This window comes from Schistocerca cancellata, chromosome 6 (assembly GCF_023864275.1).
Source record: "Schistocerca cancellata isolate TAMUIC-IGC-003103 chromosome 6, iqSchCanc2.1, whole genome shotgun sequence".
Classification (NCBI taxonomy): Eukaryota; Metazoa; Arthropoda; class Insecta; order Orthoptera; family Acrididae; genus Schistocerca; species Schistocerca cancellata.
The window spans coordinates 560,282,893-560,309,775 of record NC_064631.1 but is presented as its reverse complement, the minus strand read 5'-3'; the positions used below and the strand labels follow the sequence as shown (position 1 = coordinate 560,309,775).

General features: G+C 43.6%; 1 protein-coding gene across 1 annotated transcript in view; it reads right to left on the bottom strand.

The window, feature by feature from the left end:
- Positions 1 to 26,883, bottom strand: part of LOC126088426 (armadillo repeat-containing protein gudu) — a 227,376-nt gene that overhangs the window by 155,889 nt on the left and 44,604 nt on the right. Inside the window, exons 3-4 of the mRNA XM_049906570.1 lie at positions 17,315 to 17,461; positions 5,577 to 5,786 (exon numbers count right to left, since the gene is read on the bottom strand). Of these exons, the coding sequence (XP_049762527.1) occupies positions 5,577 to 5,786; positions 17,315 to 17,461 (357 nt within the window). The remainder of the gene's footprint in view (positions 1 to 5,576; positions 5,787 to 17,314; positions 17,462 to 26,883) is intronic.

Genomic DNA, 26,883 nt, shown 5'->3' with positions numbered 1-26,883 from the left:
AGCAGCTCCTCAGTTTGCCTTACGAGGGCTGAGCGCACCCTGCTTGCCAACAACGCTCGGTAGGTCGGATGGTCACCCATCCTAGGCCACCAGCGCTCCACTTCGCTGATCTGACGGGAACGGGTGTTACCATTGCGGCAAGGCCGTTGGCCGCTACCTCACTAGCCAGTCTTTAACTAGTAGCCCGGCCGACACTATATACTTACTGCGAGCCGATATTTTATTTCAACTTAAGTGACAGTTGTAGTGACTTGGCAAGACAGCCAAGTCACAATGCGAGGATGCCGAAATGCACGCGTTAAAGCTCACGCAGACCGGCGTGAGGTCTGGAACAGTTAAAGGAGTTGAGTCTAATAAGTAAAGTACGAAGCTCTTTGAATACTTAACTTTAATCCACTATTGGAGAACATCGGTTTGACTGTACAGGCTTTATAATCACTATACACTGGTAATGGCGCCATGCTAGGTCGTAGCAAATGACGTAGCTGAAGGCTATGCTAACTATCGTCTCGGCAAATGAGAGCGTAGTTGTCAGTGATCCATCTCTGGCTAAGTCGGCTGTACAACTGGGGCGAGTGCTAGTAAGTGTCTCTAGACCTGCCGTGTGGCGGCGCTCGGTCGGCAATCACTGACAGTGGCGACACGCGGCTCCGTCGTATACTAGCGGACCGCGGCCGATTTAAAAGCTACCACCTAGCAAGTGTGGTGTCTGGCGGTGACACCACAACAGCATTATTCGTTTATGTGCGATTATACGTGTGTGCGACCTCGTGCGTTCATTAAAGTCGTGTGGAGATATCCGTGAGCTTGCAGTGGTGCTTGATAAGTGAAGATTAGACTCTACATCTATACCTACATCTACAACTACATGGATACTCTGCAAATCACATTTAAGTGCATGGCAGAGGGTTCATCGAACCACCTTCACAATTCTCTATTATTCCAATCTCGTATAGCGCGCGGAAAGAATTAACACCTATATCTTTCCGTACGAGCTTTGATTTCCCTTATTTTATCTTGGTGATCGTTCCTCCCTAAGTAGGTCGGTATCAACAAAATATTTTCGCATTTGGAGGAGAAAGTTGGTGATTGGAATTTCTTGAGACGATTCCGACGCCACGAAAAACGCCTTTCTTTTAATGATGTCCAGCCCAAATCCTGTATTATTTCTGTGACACTCTCTCCCATATTTCGCGATAATAGAAAACGTGCTGCCTTTCTTTGAACTTTTTCTTTGTACTCAGTCAGTCTTATCTGGAAAGTATAACACACCGCGCAGCAGTATTCTGAAAGAGGACGGACAAGCGTAGTGTAGACAGTCTCCTTAGTAGGTCTGTTACATTTTCTAAGTGTACTGCCAATAAAACGTCGACTTTGGTTAGCCTTCTGCACAACATTTTCCATGTGTTCCTTCCAATTTAAGTTGTTCGTGATTGTAATACCTAGGCATTTAGTTGAATTTACGTCTTTTAGATTTGACTGATTAATCGTATAACCGAAGTTTAACGAGTTCCTTTTAGCACTCATGTGGTTGACCTCACACTTTTTGTTATTTAGGGTCAACTGCCACTTTTCGCACCATTCAGATACCTTTTCTAAATCGTTCTGAAGTGTGTTTTGATCTTCTGATGACTTTATTAGTCGATAAACGACAGCGTCATCTGCAAACAACCGAAGACGGCTGCTCAGATTGTCTCCCAAATCGTTTATACAGATAAGAAACTGCAAAGGGTCTATAACACTACCTTGGGGAACGCTAGAAATCACTTCTGTTTTACTCGATGACTTTCCGTCAATACTACGAACTGTGATCTCTCTGACAGGAAATCACAAATCCAGTCACATTACTGAGACGATATTCCACAAGCACGCAATTTCACTACGAGCCCCTTTTGTGGTACCGTGTCAAAAGCCTTCCGGAAATTCGGAAATACGGAATCGTCTCAAATACCTTGTCAATAACACTCAACATTTCATGTGAATAAAGAGCTAGTTGTGTTTCACAGGAACGATGTTTTCTAAACCCATGTTGACTGATTGCCAATAAACCGTTTTCTTCGAGGTAATTCATAATGTTCGAGCAGAATATATGTTCCAAAATCCTGCTGCATATGGACGTTAACGATATGGGCTTCCGTGAACTTTGATTCTAGTACTGTCATTTAAACAGTAGGGAAAAAATTTTAAACATTGAACGACGCACTGAGGGTATAAAAGTCATGGGTACCTTTTGCTCTTCCTAGTGCAGCAGCTTGACATGACATGGACTCAGCAAGTCGTTGGAACTCCCATGCAGAAATATTGAGCCATGCTACCTGTACAGTCGTCCATAATTGTAAAAGTGTTGGCGGTGCATGAAGTTGTGCACGAATTGAAAATGGCTCTGAGCACTATGGGACTTAACTTCTGAGGTCATCAGTCCCCTAGCACTTAGAACTACTTAAACCTAACGAACCTAAGGACACCACACACATCCATGCCCGACACAGGATTCGAACCTGCGACCGTAACGGTCGCGCGGTTCCAGACTGTAGCGCCTAGAACTGCTCGGCCACCCTGGCCGGCTGCACGAATTGACCTTTCGATTAAGTGCCACAAATGTTAGATGGGATTCATGGTGAGCGATCTGGGTGGCCGAATCATTCACTTGAATTGTCCAGAATGTTCTTCAAACAAGTCAAGAACAATTGTGACTCGGTGATATCATTGTTTGGGAACATGAAATCCATGAATGGCTGCAAGTGGTCTCTCCAGGTAGACGAAGATAACCACTTCCAGTCAATGGTCGGCTCCGTTTGGCCAGAGGATCCAGTCCATTCCATGTAAATACAGCCCACACCATTATGGAGCCACCACTAGCTTGCAGAGGGCCTCTTTGACGACTCGGTTCCATGGCGTTTTGGGGTCTGCGGCACACTCAAACCCTACTATCAGCTCTTGCCAACTTCAGTGAGGGCTCATCGGTCCAGGCCACGGTTTTCCTGTCGTCAGGGGTCCAGTCGATATGGTCACGAGCCCAGGAGAGGCGCTGTAGGCGATATCGTGCTGTTACCAAAGGACCTCGCGTCTGTCTGCTGCTATAGCCCATTAATACATTCGTCGTAGTTCAACATTCATTTCTGCGATTATTTCACGCAGTGTTGCTTGTCTGTTAGCACTGAAAACTATAAATTTGGTATTCTTGGCATACTCTTGCCACTGTGGATCTAGGAATACTGAATACCCTAACATCTTCCGAAATGGGATATCCCTTACTACCAACTACCATTCCGCGTTCAAAGTCTGTTAATTCCCGTCGTGTAGCAACAATCACGTCGGAAACCTTTTCACATGAGTCACCCAAGTACAAATGACAGTTCCGCCAGTGCGCTTTCCTTTTATACTTTGTGTATGCAATAATAGCGCCATCTGTGAATGTGCATATCGCTGTCCAATGACTTTTGTCACCTCTGTGTGGAACACCTACATGTGGCATATATCCAAGTATTACCATTAAACTGGCTCTAAAGACTATTTTTTCCTTATTTTTAATAGCATTTGTCTCAGTTGATAGGGAAATACTAGATAAAGTGATCAGAGAATTTGACATCAAATATAAATTAGCAGAACCTTATTCGTGAAACGCTCACAGACATCTAATCAAAAGTAAAGTTTCAGGGTGAAATATCGAAGGCATTCAACATAAAAACAGGTGTTAGGCAAGGTGATAGCCTGTCTCAACACCTCTTTAACTGCCTACTAGGGAAAATAGTAAGAGAATGGAAACAAAAACTAAAAGAATCCCCAATCAGACTGGGAACTAAAAACAAAAATATTGAAATTTGCCGTTTAGCATTTGCGGATGATGTTGTCATTCTTTCTGAAAACCTAACAAATGATTGAATACAAATCAGTTTCTTAGAAGAAATAGCCAACAAAGCAGGTTAAAGAATATTTGTAGAAAAAAAAACAAAATTTATGACAAATATAAAAAATGCTCCGGAATCCCTAACAACAGATATTGGCGAGATAAAGAGGGTAATAATATTTGGGAGAAATTATCCAAGAAAATGGCTTAGAAAAATTCGCTATAGAAAAAAGAGTACATAAAATGTTTATGGAATATCTAGGAATGTCTACAACAAAAGGTGTCTGTCTAAAAACCTGAAGATACAGCACTACAACTCAGTAGTAAAATCAGAATACCTTTATGCAAGTGAATGTTTAGTACTGAATTGAAAATTACACAAAATTGAAGTCCTAGAAAGAAAAATCATTCGAAAAATACTTGGAGCACCAAAAAATACAGAGGTATGGGAATTAAGAAGCAATGAAGAAATTTATCGCAACATAGGAAACGTAAATGAAACACTACGAGAGAGGCGATTGCTATTTTTTGGACACTTATACAGAATGAACAGCAACAGGTTAACCAAACAGATTTTTAAATATCTTTGGGACAAGAAACGAACACTAGCCTGGATTCAAGAAGTTAGAAAAGATTTGTAAAGAAAAAAACATAAGTGAAGAAGATGCAACAGGAAGAGAGAGTTTCAAGAGGAAAGTGTTAAAAATGGAAGGATTCCAAGGCAAGAGAGAGAAGAAGACAGGGTCAAAATGGTCCGAGGAGAAAAAAAGGATACATAGTGAAAAGATGAAAGAATACTGGAGAAAAAAGACAGAACAACAAAGAAGGAAGCATTGAAATTGGTGCGTGGTACTTAGATGACCCGAACGAAGAAAGAAAGAAGAAAGTAAGATGGAACTTTTATTTCGAGACTTAAATTGAAGTAGCGATGTGAGTTTCCCACTTGCTATTTCATCATTCCCAATTAGTTGTATGCATGTTAGAATCGGCGACTGGCGAAGAAGAAAACCAATGATTGCATAGAGTCAGCTTTATATGACAAAAGGTAAACAAATCGCCTCCTCTTGAGCTACAGAAATTGCATAAAATTTTCCGGACCTTCTCGTTACGAGTTGGTGAACGCAGCCCTCCACTTGCAACAATTAGAGGGGCACAACATGTGCTCTTAATATGTCCGATGCAGTAATGTGGCACCACAGGGACATTCCTTATGATGATGATATCCCGTACTCCGAGGAGCATAGGGAACGATGCGGGAGACCCGCACCGCCGACTAGGCAAGGTCGTAGCGGAGGTGGTTTGCCATTGCCTTCCTCCGACCGTAATGGGGATGAATGATGATGATGAAGACAACACAACAACACCCAGTCATCTCGAGGCAGGGAAAATCCCTGACCCCGCCGGGAATCGAACCCGGGACCCCGTCAGCGGGAAGCGAGAACGCTACCGCAAGACCACGAGCTGCGGATACATTACTTGTATCTAATCCTAATTATTTAATTAGTTAGGTAGAGGGGTAAATTAAAAGAAGCTGGTACAAGCCATCAAGTGCAATATCTTATCGTCTTTATTACTCTCGTTTCTGTGGAAGGGAAGCAATGCTGTAACGAAGACAGGCGCCGAGAGCGTGCAACTCTTGAGGCGGTTCCAAAACGCGCAGCACACTTCTCCTGGCCGAGCTGCAACTCAGTTACGCTCTTAGCTAGACGGTTGGTGTGCGTTTACTCACCAGCTTGGGGATGCCGCCACACCGCCGGACGCTCCTCCTGGCCTTCTTAACCTTAGCGACATTCGAAATCGTCTCCGCGGCCAGGATCTGCAGGTGCTTGGCCTGATCAGAAAGGATGTTCACGAGCAGAGGTACAGCTCCTAGGTCGGTGACGCACCGCCTCACGTCTGTGTTTGTGGAGATTTTGCTCAAGACGGAAAGGGAGCCAAGCTGTAAACATAAGAGAGACACTACTGTTTTGTGCAAATATTTTTAAAATGACGGGAATTCTGTTCTTGCTAGTATAGACGCTGCACACTATTCTTTTACGGCAGGACTTATTTAGATATTTCATCATCAAAATTAGTCTTAGAACTTTAAGTTCATTCGATGAATCAGAAGAGAAAGAACATTTATTCATGTTTTCACTTTTATACACTCCTGGAAATGGAAAAAAGAACACATTGACACCGGTGTGTCAGACCCACCATACTTGCTCCGGACACTGCGAGAGGACTGTACAAGCAATGATCACACGCACGGCACAGCGGACACACCAGGAACCGCGGTGTTGGCCGTCGAATGGCGCTAGCTGCGCAGCATTTGTGCACCGCCGCCGTCAGTGTCAGCCAGTTTGCCGTGGCATACGGAGCTCCATCGCAGTCTTTAACACTGGTAGCATGCCGCGACAGCGTGGACGTGAACCGTATGTGCAGTTGACGGACTTTGAGCGAGGGCGTATAGTGGGCATGCGGGAGGCCGGGTGGACGTACCGCCGAATTGCTCAACACGTGGGGCGTGAGGTCTCCACAGTACATCGATGTGGTCGCCAGTGGTCGGCGGGAGGTGCACGTGCCCGTCGACCTGGGACCGGACCGCAGCGACGCACGGATGCACGCCAAGACCGTAGGATCCTACGCAGTGCCGTAGGGGACCGCACCGCCACTTCCCAGCAAATTAGGGACACTGTTGCTCCTGGGGTATCGGCGAGGACCATTCGCAACCGTCTCCATGAAGCTGGGCTACGGTCCCGCACACCGTTAGGCCGTCTTCCGCTCACGCCCCAACATCGTGCAGCCCGCCTCCAGTGGTGTCGCGACAGGCGTGAATGGAGGGACGAATGGAGACGCGTCGTCTTCAGCGATGAGAGTCGCTTCTGCCTTGGTGCCAATGATGGTCGTATGCGTGTTTGGCGCCGTGCAGGTGAGCGCCACAATCAGGACTGCATACGACCGAGGCACACAGGGCCAACACCCGGCATCATGGTGTGGGGAGCGATCTCCTACACTGGCCGTACACCACTGGTGATCGTCGAGGGGACACTGAATAGTGCACGGTACATCCAAACCGTCATCGAACCCATCGTTCTACCATTCCTAGACCGGCAAGGGAACTTGCTGTTCCAACAGGACAATGCACGTCCGCATGTATCCCGTGCCACCCAACGTGCTCTAGAAGGTGTAAGTCAACTACCCTGGCCAGCAAGATCTCCGATCTGTCCCCCATTGAGCATGTTTGGGACTGGATGAAGCGTCGTCTCACGCGGTCTGCACGTCCAGCACGAACGCTGGTCCAACTGATGCGCCAGGTGGAAATGGCATGGCAAGCCGTTCCACAGGACTACATCCAGCATCTCTACGATCGTCTCCATGGGAGAATAGCAACCTGCATTGCTGCGAAAGGTGGATATACACTGTACTAGTCCCGACATTGTGCATGCTCTGTTGCCTGTGTCTATGTGCCTGTGGTTCTGTCAGTGTGATCATGTGATGTATCTGGCCCCAGGAATGTGTCAATAAAGTTTCCCCTTCCTGGGACAATGCATTCACGGTGTTCTTATTTCAATTTCCAGGAGTGTATTACTAATGGATGTAACACTGAAATTAGTCAATCATATTTGTACACTACTGGCCATTAAAATTGCAACACGAAGAAGAAATGCAGATGATAAACGGGTATTCATTGGACAAATATATTATACTAGAACTGACATGTGATTACATTTTCACGCAATTTGGGTGCATATATCCTGAGAAATCAGTACCCAGAACAACTACCTCTGGCCGTAATAACGGCGTTGATACGCTTGGGCATTGAGTCAAACAGGGCTTGGATGGCGTGTACAGGTACAGCTGCCCATGCAGCTTCCACGCGATACCACAGTTCATCAAGAGTAGTGACTGGCGTATTGTGACGAGCCAGTTGCTCGGCCACCATTGACCAGACATTTTCAGTTGGTGAGAGATCTGGAGAATGTGCTGGCCAGAGCAACAGTCGAACATTTTCTGTATCCAGAAAGGCCCGTACAGGACCTGCAGCATTCAGTCGTGCATTCTCCTGCTGAAATGTAGGATTTCGCAGGGATCTAATGAAGGGTAGAGCCGCGGGTCGTAACACATCTGAAATGTAACGTCCACTGTTCAAAGTGCTGTCAATGCGAACAAGAGGTGTCCGAGACGTGTATCCAATGGCACCCCATACCATCACGCCGGGTGATACGCCAGTATGGCGATGACGAATACACGTTTCCAATGTGCGTTCACTGCGATGTCGCCAAACACGGATGCGACAATCATGATGCTGTAAACAGAACCTGGATTCATCCTAAAAAATGACGTTCTGCCATTCGTGCACCCAGGTTCGTCATTGAGTACACCATCGCAGGCGCTCCTGTCTGTGATGCAGCGTCAAGGATAACCGCAGCCGTGGTCTCCGAGCTGATAGTCCATGCTGCTGCGAACGTCGTCGAACTGTTCGTGCAGATAGTTCTTGTCTTGCAAACGTCCCCATCTGTTGACTGAGGGATCGAGACGTGGCTGCACGATCCGTTACAGCCATGCGGATAAGATGCCTGTCGTCTCGACTGCAAGTGATACGAGGCTGTTGGGATCCATCACGGCGTTCCGTATTACCCTCCTGAACCCACCGATTCCATATTCCGCTAACAGTCATTGGATCTCGACCAATTCGAGCAACAAAGTCGCGATACGATAAACCGCAAATACGATATGCTACAATCCGACCTTTATCCAAGTTTGAAACGTGATGGTACGCATTTCTCCTCCTTACACGAGGCATCACAACAACGTTCTACCAGGCAACGCCGGTCAACTGCTGTTTGTGTATGAGAAATCGGTTGGAAACTGTCCTCATGTCAGCACGTTGTAGGTGTCGCCACCGGCGCCAGCGTTGTGTGAATGGTCTGAAAAGCTAATCATTTACATATCACAGCATCTCCTTCCTGTCGGTTAAATTTCGCGTCTGTAGCACGTCATCTACGTGATGTAGAAATTTTAATGGCCAGTAGTGTATATCTATACAACATCAAACCACTCAGTTAAATACCCCCTCCCCACCCCACCCCCTCCCACCAACCACAACCACCACCGTCACCACACTCACGTGCACAAAGAACTAAAGAAACTGTCCTCCAAAAGTGATACGCACTTAAGCATCTGACTACGAATAAATATAATATCAAAATGGTTCAAATGGCTCTGAGCACTATGGGACTCAACTGCTGTGGTCATAAGTCCCCTAGAACTTAGAACTACTTAAACCTAACTAACATAAGGACATCACACACATCCATGCCCGAGGCAGGATTCGAACCTGCGACCGTAGCGGTCGTGCGGTTCCAGACTGTAGCGCCTTTAACCGCGCGGCCACTCCGGCCGGCAATATAATATCGGCGTCACAGTTTGGAAGTCTAAAGTGTTAAGATATTTGAGAAGGGTCCTCGCGCATACAGTGAGAAGGAATTAGGGGCAGTTAACTAAAAACGAGACAGATGGGAAAAAGTAATTGAACTGTTTATTACTTCAAAAATAACTTCCATATCTGTGAATACGAGGCCTATCTAAGAAGTATCCGACCTATGGTTTTCCCTCGCAAAATAGAGACGATAGCGCGGCTTCACTGTACACAGTAAAGGAAAAGAGAGACCTTTATGCGCATGTGTAAATTTTCTCCCCGCTTTCCAGCGCGTCAGTCGCTGCCTGTCGGTTGCTGAGTGAGGTGCTACACAACGTGTTCGTCGCTTAACCGGTTCTCTAAAGATGACTCAACGTGTTGAGACAAAGATGCTGCATCAAATTTCATCAAAAGCTTCGCGATTCTCAAAGCGAAACAATTCGTAAGATTCAGCAGGTGTTTGGAGAAAATGCGATGGGTGTCACCAAAATTAAGGAGTAGTTCAACCGCTTCAAAAATTGCCGCACATCAGCGGAGAGTGACCAGCGTTCTGGCAGGCCCCAAACTGCTGGGAGTGCAGCTGTTGTTGAGAGGGTGCAAAGTTTGGCGATGGCAGATCGTCGTTTGATCGTGCGGGAGATTGCCCAAGAGGTTGGAGTGAGTAAAGATGCTGCACATGCAATTTTGAGTGATGATTTGAACATGCACCAAGTGGCTGCGAAATTCGTGCCCAAGTTGTTGTCGCCGGAACAAAAAGACCTCCGTTTTGACGTTGCACAGGACCTTCTGGACACCACCAACACTGATCACGGGTTTCTCAACACCGTGATAACTGGGGATGAGTCATGGGTGTACGTATACGACACAGAAGCAAAAGGACAGTGTCGCAATGGAAGCGTCCCGAGTCCCCAAGGCCGAAGAAAGTGCGCCAGGTGCGCCAGGTGCGAAGCAAAATCGGGGGGGATGATGTCTTCTTTGATGTCCGTGGAATTGTGCTTCACGAATACGCACCGGAAGGACAAACAGTGACGAAGGAGTACTTGGTTCAAATGGTTCTGAGCACTATGGGACTTAACATCTGAGGTCATCAGTCCCCTAGACGTAGAACTACTTAAACCTAACTAGCCTAAGGACATCACACACATCCATGCCCGAGGCAGGATTCGAACCTGCGACCGTAGCAGTCGCGTGGTCCCGGACTGAAGCGCCTAGAACCGCTCAGCCACCGCGGCAGGCTAAAGGAGTACTATCAAGATGTTCTCCAGCGACTCCGTGACGCAGTTCGGAGCAAAAGACCAGACATGTGGACGGCGAAAAACTGGCAGCTGCATCACGACAACGCCCATGCACATTCATCCCACTTGATCCAAAATTTCTTGGCTAAACAAATTACAGTCGTTCGCCACCTTCCTACTCTCCAGACATGGTTCCTTGAGACTTCTGGTTGATTCTACAATTGAAGACGCCACTGAAAGGACCCCGTTTAGAGAGCAGAGAAGAGATAATGCGGAACACAACGACGAAGCTGAATACCATTCCAAAGGATCGGTGGGCTAAATGTGTGCAAGCACAGCGGGCCTACTTTGAAGGGGATTGGGGTCCCAACCCCGTCAGGTATTCGAAATATTTTTTCTGGCCAAAGTTGGATACTTTTTAGACAGGCCTCGTATATTTATACCACTGTGAGACATGACGCTCAATGTCTTCATGGAAAAATTATTTGCATTTGACAGAGGAATCATGATTGAACCCAGGCGTGCACCTATTCGTCCGAAGCAAATCGACAGTCAGAAAGTCTAACTTCAGAGACACAAAAATCTGGGAATCGCTTTGCTAGAGACTGGGACTGTGTGGAGCGAAACTTCTGCGGCTTTCTTGAAACAATCTTGGCAACATATGGGTGGCCATTATCTTGCAACAGAATGATGCCGTCCGTCGACATTCGTGGGCGTTTGGATTATGCTCAGATGCTTTGCTGGGAAATCCTCACACATCGTCCATGCAGTCTCGACCTCTCCCCATGCGACTTCCATATTTTGGGAGCCGTGAAGAAATACATTTGTGGGCGTCGATTTACTTCAGACGAAGAGGTTGGCCGGCCGGGGTGGCCGAGCGGTTCTAGGCGCTACAGTCTGAAGCCGCGCGACCGCTACGGTCGCTGGTTCGAATCCTGCATCGGGCATGGATGTGTGTGATGTCCTTAGGTTAGTTAGGTTTAAGTAGTTCTAAGTTCTAGGGGACTGATGACCTCAGAAGTTAAGCCTCATAGTGCTCAGAGCCATTTGAACCATTTTTGAACGAAGAGGTTCACGCCAATCATGGTTCTGTAAGCACTGCAAGCATTTTTCCAGGAAGGTACTGACCATCTTGTCTCAAAGCGGGACAAAAGTTTTAACACTTACGGCGATCACTTTAGATATAATACACAGTTTACATACTTTTTTCCATCTGTTTCATTTTCACTCACACTTAATTTTTTGACAATAAATTAAATGATACTAATATATTCTGTTATTTACTGAAGGAGTTTAATGTGTGAATGACAATATCTTTCTAAGAAAATCAGAATATTACGGTGTAACAGGAAATGCTGCAAAATGATTCGAATGGTATCTTTCTAACAGGAAACATAAGGCGTCAATAGAAAGAGCCCTGAATTACGCTTTCAGTCATCATCGTACAAGGAACTAATTACATTTGGTGTCCCACAATGTTACGTCTTAGGGTTCTTAATTTTCACGCAAAGGCCCTATGTTAATAATCCGTCTTTGATCACTAACATTACCAGGTGCCAAGTTTGTTTTGTTTGCAGATGATACATTCATTGCAATAAATAGCAAATCAAGTATAGTTTTAGAAAATCCTTTAATAAAATATTCATGACCCTAAGTTAGTGGTTCATAGAAAATTCTTTATCAACAACATTTGAAAAGATCCAATATATGCAGTTTGAAACTTGTAAAATAAAAAAAGGTAGCACACTTCTCTTAGTTTTACCACATAACAGTTGTATATCTATGGCCATTACAGTTCACTTTCTACTTAAATAATCTTGAAAATTGCTATTGGGCTACATACAGACTTTATAGGTATACTGCCCATGACATCATAAGCCACGCCATCCTTATCAATGACGTCATCGTCGTGTGACAAGCCACACCTTCATTACCTCAAGAAGCCACAACTCACTTCCTTGAACGGTGGTGACCATTAAAATGATACAGCCAATAACAGTATAATATTTCAGCAGGCATTAAAATAGAATGAGCAATCGAAGTGCAGCCACAGAGCCGTATCTTGGCTGTTCTCAAAAGTATCTGAACTATCGAAATTTTTTGCATCATGTTCAAAAATATTTATCAAAAAATTATGTAAAGGTGTGACTTGCAGTATTTTCACATCTAAAATACGTCAGCAAAACACACATACACCCGCATCTATAGACTCAACAATGGATTTTGTGTGTCTATTGCTGCCATGCAGGCGACAGCGAAGGTTCGTCCCTAGCAGTAGCCTTGAGTGGACATTAAGAGGCGCAATATGATCCTTGTAGTGATTGGAATGAGAATCGCTCCATGCCTGAGAAGAAAGCTTACACATCAGCGATCCAGGGGAAGAGGAATGGTTTTGATAGGAAGTTTGTTTGGATACAAAATAGAAAAGAAATTAGTACACCTGGAAAAACCACGTCGATATTGATCCGGTGACGACATATGCCACCTGGGTGATAGTAGATGTAATGGTAATGGTTTCAGCGTCGTTTTCCAGCAGATAGCGTAGTGTCATAGCTACCAGAGAGCCACCTGCGTCTCCCTTTTAATAGGAAATGCTCGCAGCCAGAAGGCTCAGTGTGGTGCAGACAAGTGAAGCAAGCAGGCAGCCGTACAACGAAGATGCAACCGTGCTTCCTACAGCCAACTGAGCAAGTTTGAAAGGGGTCACATTGTAGCCTACACAGTGGTTGGAGGGTCCTTTCTGAGAACTGCCACACAAATCGGACGTGCTGCGTCAGTTGTGCAACGATGCTGGTACCAGTGGTCACGTGAACATTCTCACGCCAGTAGACATGGTACAGAGTACAGACGCCCACCAGGTTGGTTATATTGTAGGGGCAGCAGTGGCAACTCGTACAGCTTCCACAGCGCAGATAAAAAGGCTTCTGAGTTCAGATGTGTCAACACGATCTCTGACGAGCCGGTTATTACCAACAGGACTACGGGCACGCACACTTTTATTCCCTCTTCCATGCACACCACAGCATGCACGTGCACGGCTCGACTGGAGGCGTCAGAGATCGCTTGGAAGATGGTACGGAGCGCCGTGGTCTTCAGCGATGAAAGCAGATTCTGCCTGCACGCAAGTGATGGTCGTTTGCACTTACGATGTAGACCTGGTGAGTGCTGCCTCGTAGAGTGTATTCGTCCAAGACACACTGCCTCACCCAAGGCCTTATGGTCTGGGATAAAATAAGCTACAACTCTCATTCACCTTTGGTGTTTATAGATGTGCTAACAAGCACACTGTGCTTATACACTCCTGGAAATGGAAAAAAGAACACATTGACACCGGTGTGTCAGACCCACCATACTTGCTCCGGACACTGCGAGAGGGCTGTACAAGCAATGATCACACGCACGGCACAGCGGACACACCAGGAACCGCGGTGTTGGCCGTCGAATGGCGCTAGCTGCGCAGCATTTGTGCACCGCCGCCGTCAGTGTCAGCCAGTTTGCCGTGGCATACGGAGCTCCATCGCAGTCTTTAACACTGGTAGCATGCCGCGACAGCGTGGACGTGAACCGTATGTGCAGTTGACGGACTTTGAGCGAGGGCGTATAGTGGGCATGCGGGAGGCCGGGTGGACGTACCACCGAATTGCTCAACACGTGGGGCGTGAGGTCTCCACAGTACATCGATGTTGTCGCCAGTGGTCGGCGGAAGGTGCACGTGCCCGTCGACCTGGGACCGGACCGCAGCGACACACGGATGCACGCCAAACCGTAGGATCCTACGCAGTGCCGTAGGGGACCGCACCGCCACTTCCCAGCAAATTAGGGACACTGTTGCTCCTGGGGTATCGGCGAGGACCATTCGCAACCGTCTCCATGAAGCTGGGCTACGGTCCCGCACACCGTTAGGCCGTCTTCCGCTCACGCCCCAACATCGTGCAGCCCGCCTCCAGTGGTGTCGCGACAGGCGTGAATGGAGGGACGAATGGAGACGTGTCGTCTTCAGCGATGAGAGTCGCTTCTGCCTTGGTGCCAATGATGGTCGTATGCGTGTTTGGCGCCGTGCAGGTGAGCGCCACAATCAGGACTGCATACGACCGAGGCACACAGGGCCAACACCCGGCATCATGGTGTGGGGAGCGATCTCCTACACTGGCCGTACACCACTGGTGATCGTCGAGGGGACACTGAATAGTGCACGGTACATCCAAACCGTCATCGAACCCATCGTTCTACCATTCCTAGACCGGCAAGGGAACTTGCTGTTCCAACAGGACAATGCACGTCCGCATGTATCCCGTGCCACCCAACGTGCTCTAGAAGGTGTAAGTCAACTACCCTGGCCAGCAAGATCTCCGGATCTGTCCCCCATTGAGCATGTTTGGGACTGGATGAAGCGTCGTCTCACGCGGTCTGCACGTCCAGCACGAACGCTGGTCCAACTGAGGCGCCAGGTGGAAATGGCATGGCAAGCCGTTCCACAGGACTACATCCAGCATCTCTACGATCGTCTCCATGGGAGAATAGCAGCCTGCATTGCTGCGAAAGGTGGATATACACTGTACTAGTGCCGACATTGTGCATGCTCTGTTGCCTGTGTCTATGTGCCTGTGGTTCTGTCAGTGTGATCATGTGATGTATCTGACCCCAGGAATGTGTCAATAAAGTTTCCCCTTCCTGGGACAATGAATTCACGGTGTTCTTATTTCAATTTCCGGGAGTGTAGAATATCGTGAAACCCGTTCTTTTGCTGTTCTTGCAACACGAAAGTGATGTGTTATTCAGATATTATAACGCTCGCCCATACACTGCCCCTGAAACTCAGCATGCTCTTGGAAAACGTTCAGTAATTTCCCTGCCCGAAAGGTCTGTTGACTTGTCACCAATCGAAAGAAATGACTGGTGCGACATGTCAACCAACAGCTCTTGTACTTGTAGAACTAGGTAAACAGGGTAAGCGGCTCGTGGTCTTGCGGTAGCGTTCTTGCTCCCCGCGCGTGGGGTCCCGGGTTCGATTCCCGACGGGGTCAGGGATTTTTTTCTGCCTCGAGATGACGGGGTGTTGTGTGTCTTTCATCATCATTCACTCGCAAGTCGCCGTAGTGGCGTTATAGAACTTGTGGAGAGGCGGCCGAACCGCCCGGCGAGGGGTCTCCCGGTCACCAATGCCATAAGCTCATTATTATTACGTGAACAAGTCGAACAAGATGGCATATCATATCCCACGACAGTATTCACCATCTGTACTGTAGACTGGATGCCAGAGTCAGTGCCTGCATTTCCGCTCTTGGAGACCACACTACGTACTAATGTGGGTGTTTCAGCATGGGTCAATACCTAGTATCTCAGAACCACTTGTATTATAGATCTGTAAATGTAATCATTTCATGTACACCACATGCACCGCTGCAGTTATAAATAATCAGTGAATCGGAAACCTGTAAAGGGTGTAACAAGTTTATTCTGGCACTGTATTATGGCATACAAGATATGTAGCTTATTCATTATTGAAAGACAGATATATGAACAATAATTTCTTATGTTAAGCGTTCATTCTAAAATTTATCTTCACGATCCGAAGATCCTTATTAGCAAGTAGTTCATAGTCTCGAATGGATGAGATGAGATGTAAACAGAGGAGTTTGGAGATTTGTTAGTAATGCACACAAGTCACCGTGTTGAGGAATATGACAGCTTGTAAGCGAAGTGAAGACGATTTTAGCTGCTTTTTTCAGCGCAATTAAAAGACACAACCATCTATGTCACATGTTGTAATACTCACAAACTGACTCATCAAAACATATAGGGAAGCTCCCGTTGACCTAGAATCATGAACTTTGGCAAGGAGAAATGTTTCACAGTACAGCTAAAAGAAAAAAAAATCCGAAACTTGTTCATCTGTAACTATAACACAATTTTTTTTTCATTTGTTATCTGACTCTCTGTCTGCCGGTCCGTCAGTTAAGATCCCCTTTTCTCTCAGGAACGGGTTGACTTACATATATGAAATGTATGTCGGATGCTAAGGTATACAGTCTCTTCGCGGTGTAATAAATGAAAGCTTCTAAGTCAACATAATCAAAAGATAGGGCCATTTATGTCACATAATTTGATACTCGCGAACTCAGTCATCAAAACTCGTGAGGTACTTCCTGTTGACCTAGAATCGTGGAATTTGCCAAGACGCAAAGTTTCACAGTTCTTGTAAAGGAAAAAATACGACATTTGTTAATTTGTAATTACGTAACATGAAGAAAACTATTTTTTTGGCCATTTGTTATCCGACTATCTGTGTAGACGTCTATCTTGCCTATATCGATGTCGATAACAGGCAAAAATCGTCGAGCTTCTTGATTACCAGGACTGACGAACTCTCTGTGTACATAATTAAGTTTGTACGGAACCCTCGGCGTACGAGTCCTACTCGAACTTGTCCTGATTTTTTTTTAACTACCAGGAAATCTTGCTTCATAAGCTTGGACCAGTTGTTCAGACAATCTCTCCAGAGACAGAATATCACAGGTTCTCCGGGCTCCCTAGTCCTCTTACATTTCTAGCTGTACTTCAAGATAAAGGCGATGTAGGAAGCACACCAGTTTCAGAGCCAAGGGTATACTGCACAACATAAGTGGGCACTGCACTGTCGTAAGCTGCTGAAATCATCGAGTGTAAAACCAATTTTTGCTCGATTAACATTAGACGGACGGTTGTACAAGTCTCGAACAGACAAATATGCTAGGAGATATACTATTTCGAATGTCATAATCAGTATACGGCCGTCATGAAAAACTATTTTATTTCAGAATTTAACCTTTGATATAATTGAAGGCTAGTTACCTTGCACTTGAAGTCGTCAGTTTCAATGAGGTTAACGAGAACTTCCAGTCCTCCAGTATCTCTTATAGCCGTCTGGTTGGCGTCGGTGGTGAGGTCGTGGTCCTTGAGGCAGCAGAGTGCGATAACCGTCGCTGTCTGGTTTCCTGACTACACATCAAAAACGTAATTTCAATTATGCACAAGTAAAAGTCAAAGAGTATGTCCCTCCTCGTAGTTACAGAACATATCTAGGACGAAGACGAATCACCTGGAAACGATGTCCTTCCTTCCAATTGAGGAAAAGTAGTGTGTAACCATGAGCATCAACAGAAATTTTCCAAAGGAACGTGGGGTAGGAGGGGAGGGATGTGGGGGGGGGGGGCGGTGGGGGGAAGCCAAACATAGAATTTACAAAAATTGTGGCTCCAAGGCTCCAAGGTATAGATAGTCGCCGTCGGCCTGGGAGAGCGGCGTGCTTACGTCACGCCCCTCCATACTGCATCCAAATGGCGTCATTGGCTGAGGATGACAAGTCGGTCGGTCGGGCCAGATTGACCCATATGAGACATAACGCGGAGCTTTGCTTTGATTTGCTACTACAGCGACATGGGACATTGTAGCGAAAGACACAGAAGGACTATGGCAGCAAACACATCACCGTAAACGAATAACAAGAATGTAATGGTAAAGACTTTTTCATTTCTTTGTTATTGCGGCCCGCCATAATACACAAACCAGTCGCCATAGAAAGGAGAATTGCAAAGCATAAGTGTCAAACGAAAATTCCTTTCATTTTTTTTCAACCTCTTCAATTCACTAAATCATAAGTAGTATCAGAAATTTTTATACAGTCAAATAAAAAACATTAAATAATGTGTTACAGGTTTTTTTAATTCGAAAATTACTATAAACTACTATTTTGTCAAGCTAATTACTATAAAATTTGTCCTCGCAGGGCCCACACTACAAGTTCAGCTTAGAGGTCTATAAACTCTTAATACGACTGTGCTGTCAAAGGTTGTTCATCTGGGATTGAATGAGACGATGGACTGGTGCGTGTATCTGTACCAACGGAGAGCATTTTGAACATTTCATGGCAAGAAAGGGTTTCATGGTGGCTGGTGGTTCATTCTCTTCCCCACGACTAAGGTATAGTTCAGAGTTTTAGACAATGTAGTCTAACCTGGAAATTTAGGGTTTCCGACCAGCTTCCAAATACTTGTGAAAGCAGTCTGGATGTACTTTTTTAATAGTATTATGAGATCCGTGAAACCATGCGAGCCACATTTGGTTACAAAACGAGTAAATACTTTATTTGCAGAATTAACAAAAATTAATAAAACACGAAAAAATGTAAGAGAGACAAGACCAAAAATACGTTACAGAGAAAATTTCTCAACCACTGAGAGTAACTCTCGTACAAAATAGGACTGCGCCACAAAAAAAACGTTCCAACTGGGACTTGAAAGCATTCCTGGCGATGTGAACAACGCCCTACACGAATTTCGCGAATCGACAGATCAGACTGAATGACCTAATCTGGCCTAAGACTATTGTTGGTGGAATCACAGAGCTGCCCCAAAATATAACGCGACAGGCGGTAATAGAGTGAAACTAAGCAAAATAAGCGAGCTTTCACGTTTTGTGTCAGAGACGGCGGAGATCATTCTTATAGTAAAATAGCAGCCTTCAGCTTCTGCACAACTTCTATAAAGTTACACTTGCAACAAAGCCTCCCATATACTCTCAGTACAAAAAGTATCAAGTGATCTCCTTCACTGACTGTTTAGCCCCCCTGAGACAGTAAAATTTCGCTTTCAGAAAGATTCTGTGTCAGAAAATGTATATACTACGATTCGTTGTAGTTAACCTGTAATCTGCTCTCCGAATGCCACAAGCTGATGTTACTGACTAGTCTATTAGCTACCTCATTTATATTACTTGTCATGTCTTCTTAATAATGCTTGTGCCATCTACAAAAAAAAAGAGTCATCTATCATATACATCAAGAAAAGCAATGGACCCAAAACACAGCCGTGTGGTATCCTCCACTTTACAGGACTTCCCTCCCCCCCCCCCCCCCTCCTCCAGATCAGATTCAAATCTCTTCCCTGTTCGTTAACACTGGAGAACAATGTTCTGCTTCCTATTTTTCAGACATAAAGTGGACCACTGTTGAGCCTCTTTGCTGATTCCATAATGTTCCAACTAAACTGAAAATGTCGTATGGTCCAAACAATAAAATGCCTTTGGTAAATCAAAGAATACACTACTACCCTCATCTTATCTTTTAGAGCCGGCCGGAGTGGCCGAGCGGTTCTAGGCGCTACACTCTGGAACTGCGCGACCGTTATGGTCGCAGGTTCGAATCCTGCCTCGGGCATGGATGTGTGTGATGTCCTTAGGTTAGTTAGGTTTAAGTAGTTCTAAGTTCTAGGGGACTGATGACCTTAGCAGTTAAGTCCCATAGTGCTCAGAGCCATTTGAACCATTTATTTTTTAGCCCTATTAGTGTCTCACACCCATATGCGTCCTCAAGAACAGGCAAGAGGGGTACAGCCCCCCCCCCCCCCCCGGTCCTCCTCCAGCCCCTAGGATCTGGAGTGCATAGTTTTTATTCGTTACAGGATTCTCATACTTTTCTAGAATTAACTCCCCGTACTCACGCTAAGCTTATCGTTTAGTGAGCTGTAGTATTACGTGGTGGATCGCGAAGAGAAAGAACTATTGTATCGTGTTATGTTTTGGGGCAGCTCTGTGCTTCAACTAACAACAGCTTTGGGCCAGATTAGGAGGGTCAGTCAGCTCTGCCTCTTAAGTTCGCGAAATTCGTGTAGGGCGTTGTGCAGGTATCTCGGAATCCTTTTGTAAGTAGGCTGTTTACGTTTTCTTTATGTAAGTAGGCTGTTTATGTTTTCTTATTGGCAACGTTACGTAGCGCTCTGTATGAAAATCACTGGCTGTGCCGTGTGCAGTCTGTGGCTAGTTTGCATTGTTGTCTACCATTGTAGTGTTGGGCAGCGGCAGCTGGATGTGAACAGCGCGTAGCGTTGCGCAGTTGGAGGTGAGCCGCCAGCAGTGGTGGATGTGGGAAATGAGATGGCGGATTTTTGAGTACAGAATGGCTATTATGAATTGCTATGTATATTATGCTTTTTCAACACTATTAAGGTAAATACATTGTTTGTTCTCTATTAAAATCTTTCATTTGCTAACTATGCCTATCAGTAGTTAGTGCCTTCCGTAGTTTGAATCTTTTATTTAGCTGGCAGTAGTGGCGCTCGCTGTATTGCAGTAGTTCGAGTAATGAAGATTTTTGTGAGGTAAGTGATTTGTGAAAGGTATAGGTTAATGTTAGTCAGGGCCATTCTTTTGTAGGGATTTTTGAAAGTCAGATTGCGTTGCGCTAAAAATATTGTGTGTCACTTTAGTGAATGTTTGAGTACGTTCAGTTTTGGTCAGCTGTTTGAAAAGCAAATAGTGTAAGAGGTTTATCAGCACAGTCGTGTATAATTTTTCAAAGGGGACGTTTCATATGTCGACCCTTAGCCGAGAATACCTCACTGGAATCTTCTGATTTTTTCTTGTAGTTTGTGTAATTAGTGTAGATTTTTTTTATTGCTATTGCGTAATTGTAGAGAGAATCTCCTTTGTAGTTGCAGTCTTTCATTGTTGTACAGTAAAACAGTTGTGGCATGCATGTAGATTTGCACCAAGTATTTCGCATCTGCGCTTGCAATTAACTAGATATTATTTTCAGTGCTATGTTAATGTGTTCCCCTATTTTCGCTCTTCGAATTGTGGTTTTCTGTGCTGTCGTGTGAAATATCGTGACAATAATGGCGTGTGAAAAACGTAACACTAGGCTCCAAAGTAAACTGAGAAATAACAGTGAAGACGAAAGCAGTGTGTTAACGCCACCATGTAATGAATTAACTAATGTTCAACATAGTAATTTGGTAATTGTGCATAGGGAAATGCAGCGGGCAGCAAACAATGGTGTAGGCAGTGAAACAATTAGTGAACAGGGAAGCATTATCGATCAATCGCTCGGCAACAGCTCGCCTCAGGAATCCGAAATGACAGGACACAATTTTACAAATACTGTAGATTCAGGTTTTGCGTCCTCACCGTTTTCTCAAATAAGTCAAGACACATTTTCTGCTTGTCAAAATGTGAATGTTGCTGGTGCAAATGCACTGCCGAAAAGTGTAGAGGAACAGATTCCAGACACTAATGCATTGTTATTACAATTAATGCAACAAATGGGACAAAATCTTCAAAAGTTAGACACAATGGAACAAAATCAGAGACAAACACAGCAAAAGCTTCAAAAGTTAGACACATTGGAACAAAATCAGAGACAAACACAGCAAAAGTTAGACACAATGGAACAAAATCTTCAAAAGTTAGACACAATGGAACAAAATCTTCAAAAGTTAGACACCACACTCGAACAAACACGTGAAGATTTAACCACTGAGTTACATAACATCGAATCGAAATGTCAAAAGGTCTGTAATGACGTAAAAACACAAATTTGTGAGCATTTCCAACCTATTTTTTCGAGTCATGAAAATGCATTACAGAATCACGAAGCAGCCATAAAAGAACTGCAAACTATTGTTCATGAAAATCATGAGACCTTGCAAGCTAAAATTGACTCAGTTGCATCTACCGATTCGGTTACGCAAATTGCAAAAACTCAGGAAAACTTAAAGGACACAGTAGATACCCTGAAAATTGGTTCAGAAAGACACATGGAGGAAATAAGTACACTATCGGAGAAAGTAGCCGAACTTTCGGATCAGGTCACTAACTTATCTACAAAGGTAGATGATGATCTGAATGACACAAGACCCGTAGCCTTCACTGACACAGAAGAGTATGAACAAATAAGAAAATTCAAACAAAATCAAAATCAAATCAATACACAGTACAAAAGAGAAATCCGGGAAGTACAAGATCAGTTGACGCAGGTAATACAAGAATTACATATTTCAGAGGACACTCGCGCTCCAACATGGGAAGAGGAACTTAGAAATACGGAAAAGCCACAAAATAATAACACAGGGCATTTCGGTAATTATGAAAGAAATTGGCAAGGTACACCGAATTTTGAGATGGAACCGCCGACACGACGTAACAATGACCGATATGCTACTCGCCGACACGATGATTTTGACTATAAGCTGTTCATTACTACACGTAAATTCAAAACGTTTAAGAATTCTGCCAACGACATTCATCCACAAGCGTGGCTCCATCAATTCTCTCATTGTTTCCCTCCTAACTGGTCATTGGAGCACAGGTTAGAATTTATGTGTGGCTACTTAGAGAATGAACCAGCTGTAAGAATGCGATCGTTCATTCACGATTGCCACAGTGAAGGAGAATTTTACCATGCCTTCCTCTCAGCATATTGGTCTCAAGCCACACAAGATCGAGTAAAACATGGCATCATAATGATGATAAATTTCGAACAATCTGAATTTTCCAGTCTTGTGAAATATTTTGAAGACATGTTGCACAAGAATCAGTACCTGTCAAACCCATACAGCCCCTCAGAACTCATCCGCATTTGCTTAATCAAATTACCTGAACATTTACGGCATATTATTTTAGCAGGACGTTGCAAAGACGACATTGAAGCTTTTCAGGGACTGTTACAAGAACTAGAAATTGACACTGACAATTGCGTAACGCGAAAACAGGAACACAACAACTACAGGTCACATCCGTCGCAATTCCGAGATGAAAGAAATAATAACTGGACACGACAAGGCTATTCTCACAACACAAATCGTGACCAAAACAGATACCACCCGTATGACAACCGTTGGCAAAGTAGTAATAATTACAGTGAAAGATCACCTCTCCGCGGTAATGACTATCACAGAGACAATCAGAGAAACAGACAATATGGGAACCAAAACAATTATTATCACGGGAGACAGAATAACTTCAGATGCAACGGTCCACCGTGCAGTTATAATTCAGGGAGAAATTCTCCACCACTTAACCGACAAGAAAGAAGCTACAGGAACTACCGACATGACGACAGACGATATAATCGTAACGACAGACTTGAAGTGCATCAGAACTGGCGAGATTCAAATAGAGCAGGGTATTCTCGTCACGGTGAATTTGTAGAAATTAGGTCTCCAAATCCCAATAACGACGCGCGCCAACAAAGGAACAGACAATGACTCGCACCGCAGGCTGCTGCGTGCGCCGGCTGGCTCAGAGAAAAATAACAACCTTGAGAAATATTCCAGTATTCTTTACCGACGTATACCACATGATAATTGCGTTAAAGTTGAAACTCTGCATACTAGGAAGAGCAAAGGTTTACACCACATTTCACATGTAAAACCGTTTATTGAAAGATAATCTGCTTTTTAACTTTGTCTTTGCCATAAAACGTTTCACTTCACGTTACTAGTATGCTTTAGAAACTGTTACCATGCAACAATGTTTGAAGTTAAATATCCAGTCAAGAACCAAGGGAAGTTAGACAGTAATTACCACTGCATTGTTATAGTGAACAGACGACACAGTGTTGTTATTTGTACATTCTTCCTTGTTAGTTGCACGATTACGTAACGACTATAAGGCTCACATACTTAGAACATTTACCAGTACTGCTAATGAGATTTTAATGCAACATTTTGGTGTACTTGAAAATACATTCTGAATTAAAGTACTTTCTGAGAGATACCAGATGCCACAGTGGTTAGTTTATGTGACAGCTACAAGATTTTATCACGACGCTACTAATGAGTGACAATTTACAATGTTGGTTTTGCGGTGTGTCTGTTTGATATCTGCACAGTTTTTCTGTATTATTCTGGAAAGTAAAACATGTTTTAGTAGTAACTTTTGTGGTATAGCTACAATGAGACAGCCTTTTCCGTAGCACAACAATACGTTACAGCACAGTAATTTCCTCATCACAACAATAAGCGTAATAACTAAGATATCTATACGCAAAGCATTTCACTTTTGTTTATCATGAGGTAAGTACATTGACTTCTGCAGAACTTAGCTTTCGGAGGACAATAACTACGACACTTCCACAGAGATTATATTACAACAAGATGCACATTTAGCGCTACAGGACACGTATTTGAGTGATTAATTTTGTACTTAAAACATTTATTTTTAAAGATTTTTGAATTACAAGGAAAGTTTTCCGTGATACATTTCATTCCATTGCTGTAATCTGTAACACCTGAGGGTATAATTACATTAATCCTCAGGGGGGTACACGCCTGCTTTGTGTACCATGTGTTTGGCAAGCACAAGGAGCCCTAGCTAATATGGTATTTGCTTATACAACTTAAAACATCGCTACCATATTTCTCTAACACATAAATTACACAGCTATCTGATCATTTAACAGAGAAACAAACATCTTTTTACTACGTCAGTGACACATGTTTACGCAATTACAGAGTTGGATTACTTCACACTTACGAAATTGTATTTTGTCTGTACTTTGTGAACTCTTCATATTTTTTCGGACCCATTGTGATACTATGAGAGCTTTGAATGATGTATCTGGTATGAGATCATGATTTTTAAAGTACGTTTGAGGTAGATGACACTATTGAAATGAGCAGAGAATTTTCTTTAGGTTTTGAAATTATTGCAGAAAGCTACAACGTTTTTGAGGTTTGACTGAGGTGTTATGATGTTATTATTACGACGACAATGTGTATTATGCTGTTGAGGAATGTTTATTTTGATATGTATTTATTATTATGAATTGTTGAAGATGTGTTGATGAATATGTATATATGTAATAAGGTAAGGAATAATGAGTAGTGGTTATGGACTCTGGTTTGTGAATAAGGTTGTTGGAAACCAAGAATCGTACTTTAAGAGTTATGAAATGTGTGTATATGCGTAAATGCATTACAATGCCGACGAAAACGTTTTGAACACTGTTATATTCATAGGATTTTGTTTCTAAACATTTGCAACGTAAATTGTCGACCGGTGAAATTTTTTATATGAGACTGCCACTGTAGCGGAAACTGCTGTCATAAATATTTCAGTAAGAAAGGTAAGTGACCTTGACGTAATGTGTTTTGGGCGCCCAGCTGAAAGGTAGTCGTCTGACAAAAGAAAGCCATTAGTGTGTGCGCCTTTCAGAGGCAGAGGTGGAGAAAAAAAAAAGAGACCATTAACCTCGCTATTGACATTCCTTTGTAGAAAGCATCGCAAATATGACACGCTCATTACTTGAATACATATGATTACTCGTACTTTGTGCTAATTACTGAAATACTTATGAAGTGATGGGAAATATTCGTACATCTGCACACCTGATTATGACAAGTGTCTTTCTATGAGAGTTGAGAGCTACTGACTTACGAAATGCCACATAGCTATTGAATGATGTTTTTATGCTTTGGTTTGCATAATTGCTTATTTCATTTGATATCTGTTTTCCAGCTGTGTTGCAGCATTAGTTTTATAAAATAAACTTAGATGCATTTGCTAATGTGAACACTTTCTGTCAACAGATCTATTAAATAATTATTTTATGATCCACATTCTTCGAAAAAGGAGCTCTTGGAATGGAAAGAACAATAAGAAGGGACTAATAACAGTAACTGCATATATAATTTTCTTTTTGAGTACTTGGTAATTTTTTGTAGAATTAGTTTTTGTGGTGCACCGCTTTAATTACATAGACATTAAGATGTGAATAGACATTTCCCTTTTCTGCATTGTTGTTTTTACTGTAATATTTTTTCTGCTTGAGCTATGTCATGTTTAGGTATAAGTTACTGCTGTTTGCCAGGCATAGTGCTACTGAATTTTAATTTGTGTTACTCTTCTAAGCTAGTTTTACTACTGATTTATTTTTCTTGTTTACTGCACAGTGCCTTATATTAGTTGTAGTCCTGCAATTGCTTTGCCTATTTAAATTTTTTTTGTCATTGATGTTTGTGTTAATTGTTTTATGCTGCTGCATTGCCTCGTTCCTTAGTTTAGCATCTGAGCTCAGTAGATTTAAGTTAGCTTAAGAGGGGGTAGACTATATAAGAGAATGAGTTGCGATGAATTTGAAGAAATGCACTGAGAGGTTATACAAGAAAAATACAGAAAGCATGCTTGGCTAGGATTTTTTTGATGGAAGCAAAGGTTGAAATAAGACGAACGATCTATGGAATGAAGTTTTGGGTTGGACTGCAGTACCAAATGTTACACTGAAAACGAACCCTGACCTTTCCTTTTGTGTTATCCCACTATGTGTTTGGGTACCCATGTGTTTATGTTCTTCCTGTCTTTATATGTTTATCTGATAAGACTTATGTTGTAGAATTTTTCTAATACTCAGCTACATTCACTATGATGAGGAATACTGTTATCCTCAAATATACTTTGCATTAATAATATGTTATTTTCTTTGTAAAGATGTTTAGACATTATGTATTCTGTTCTGTTTTAATGCTCATGTGTGAAGTTGATGTTTCGAAAGTGATTCTTATCTTTTATTTATGTACTAATGTCATAATTCCTGTAACACTGATGTATATGTTTATTTCTATTCTGTTGTAAAGCCTGTACTACAA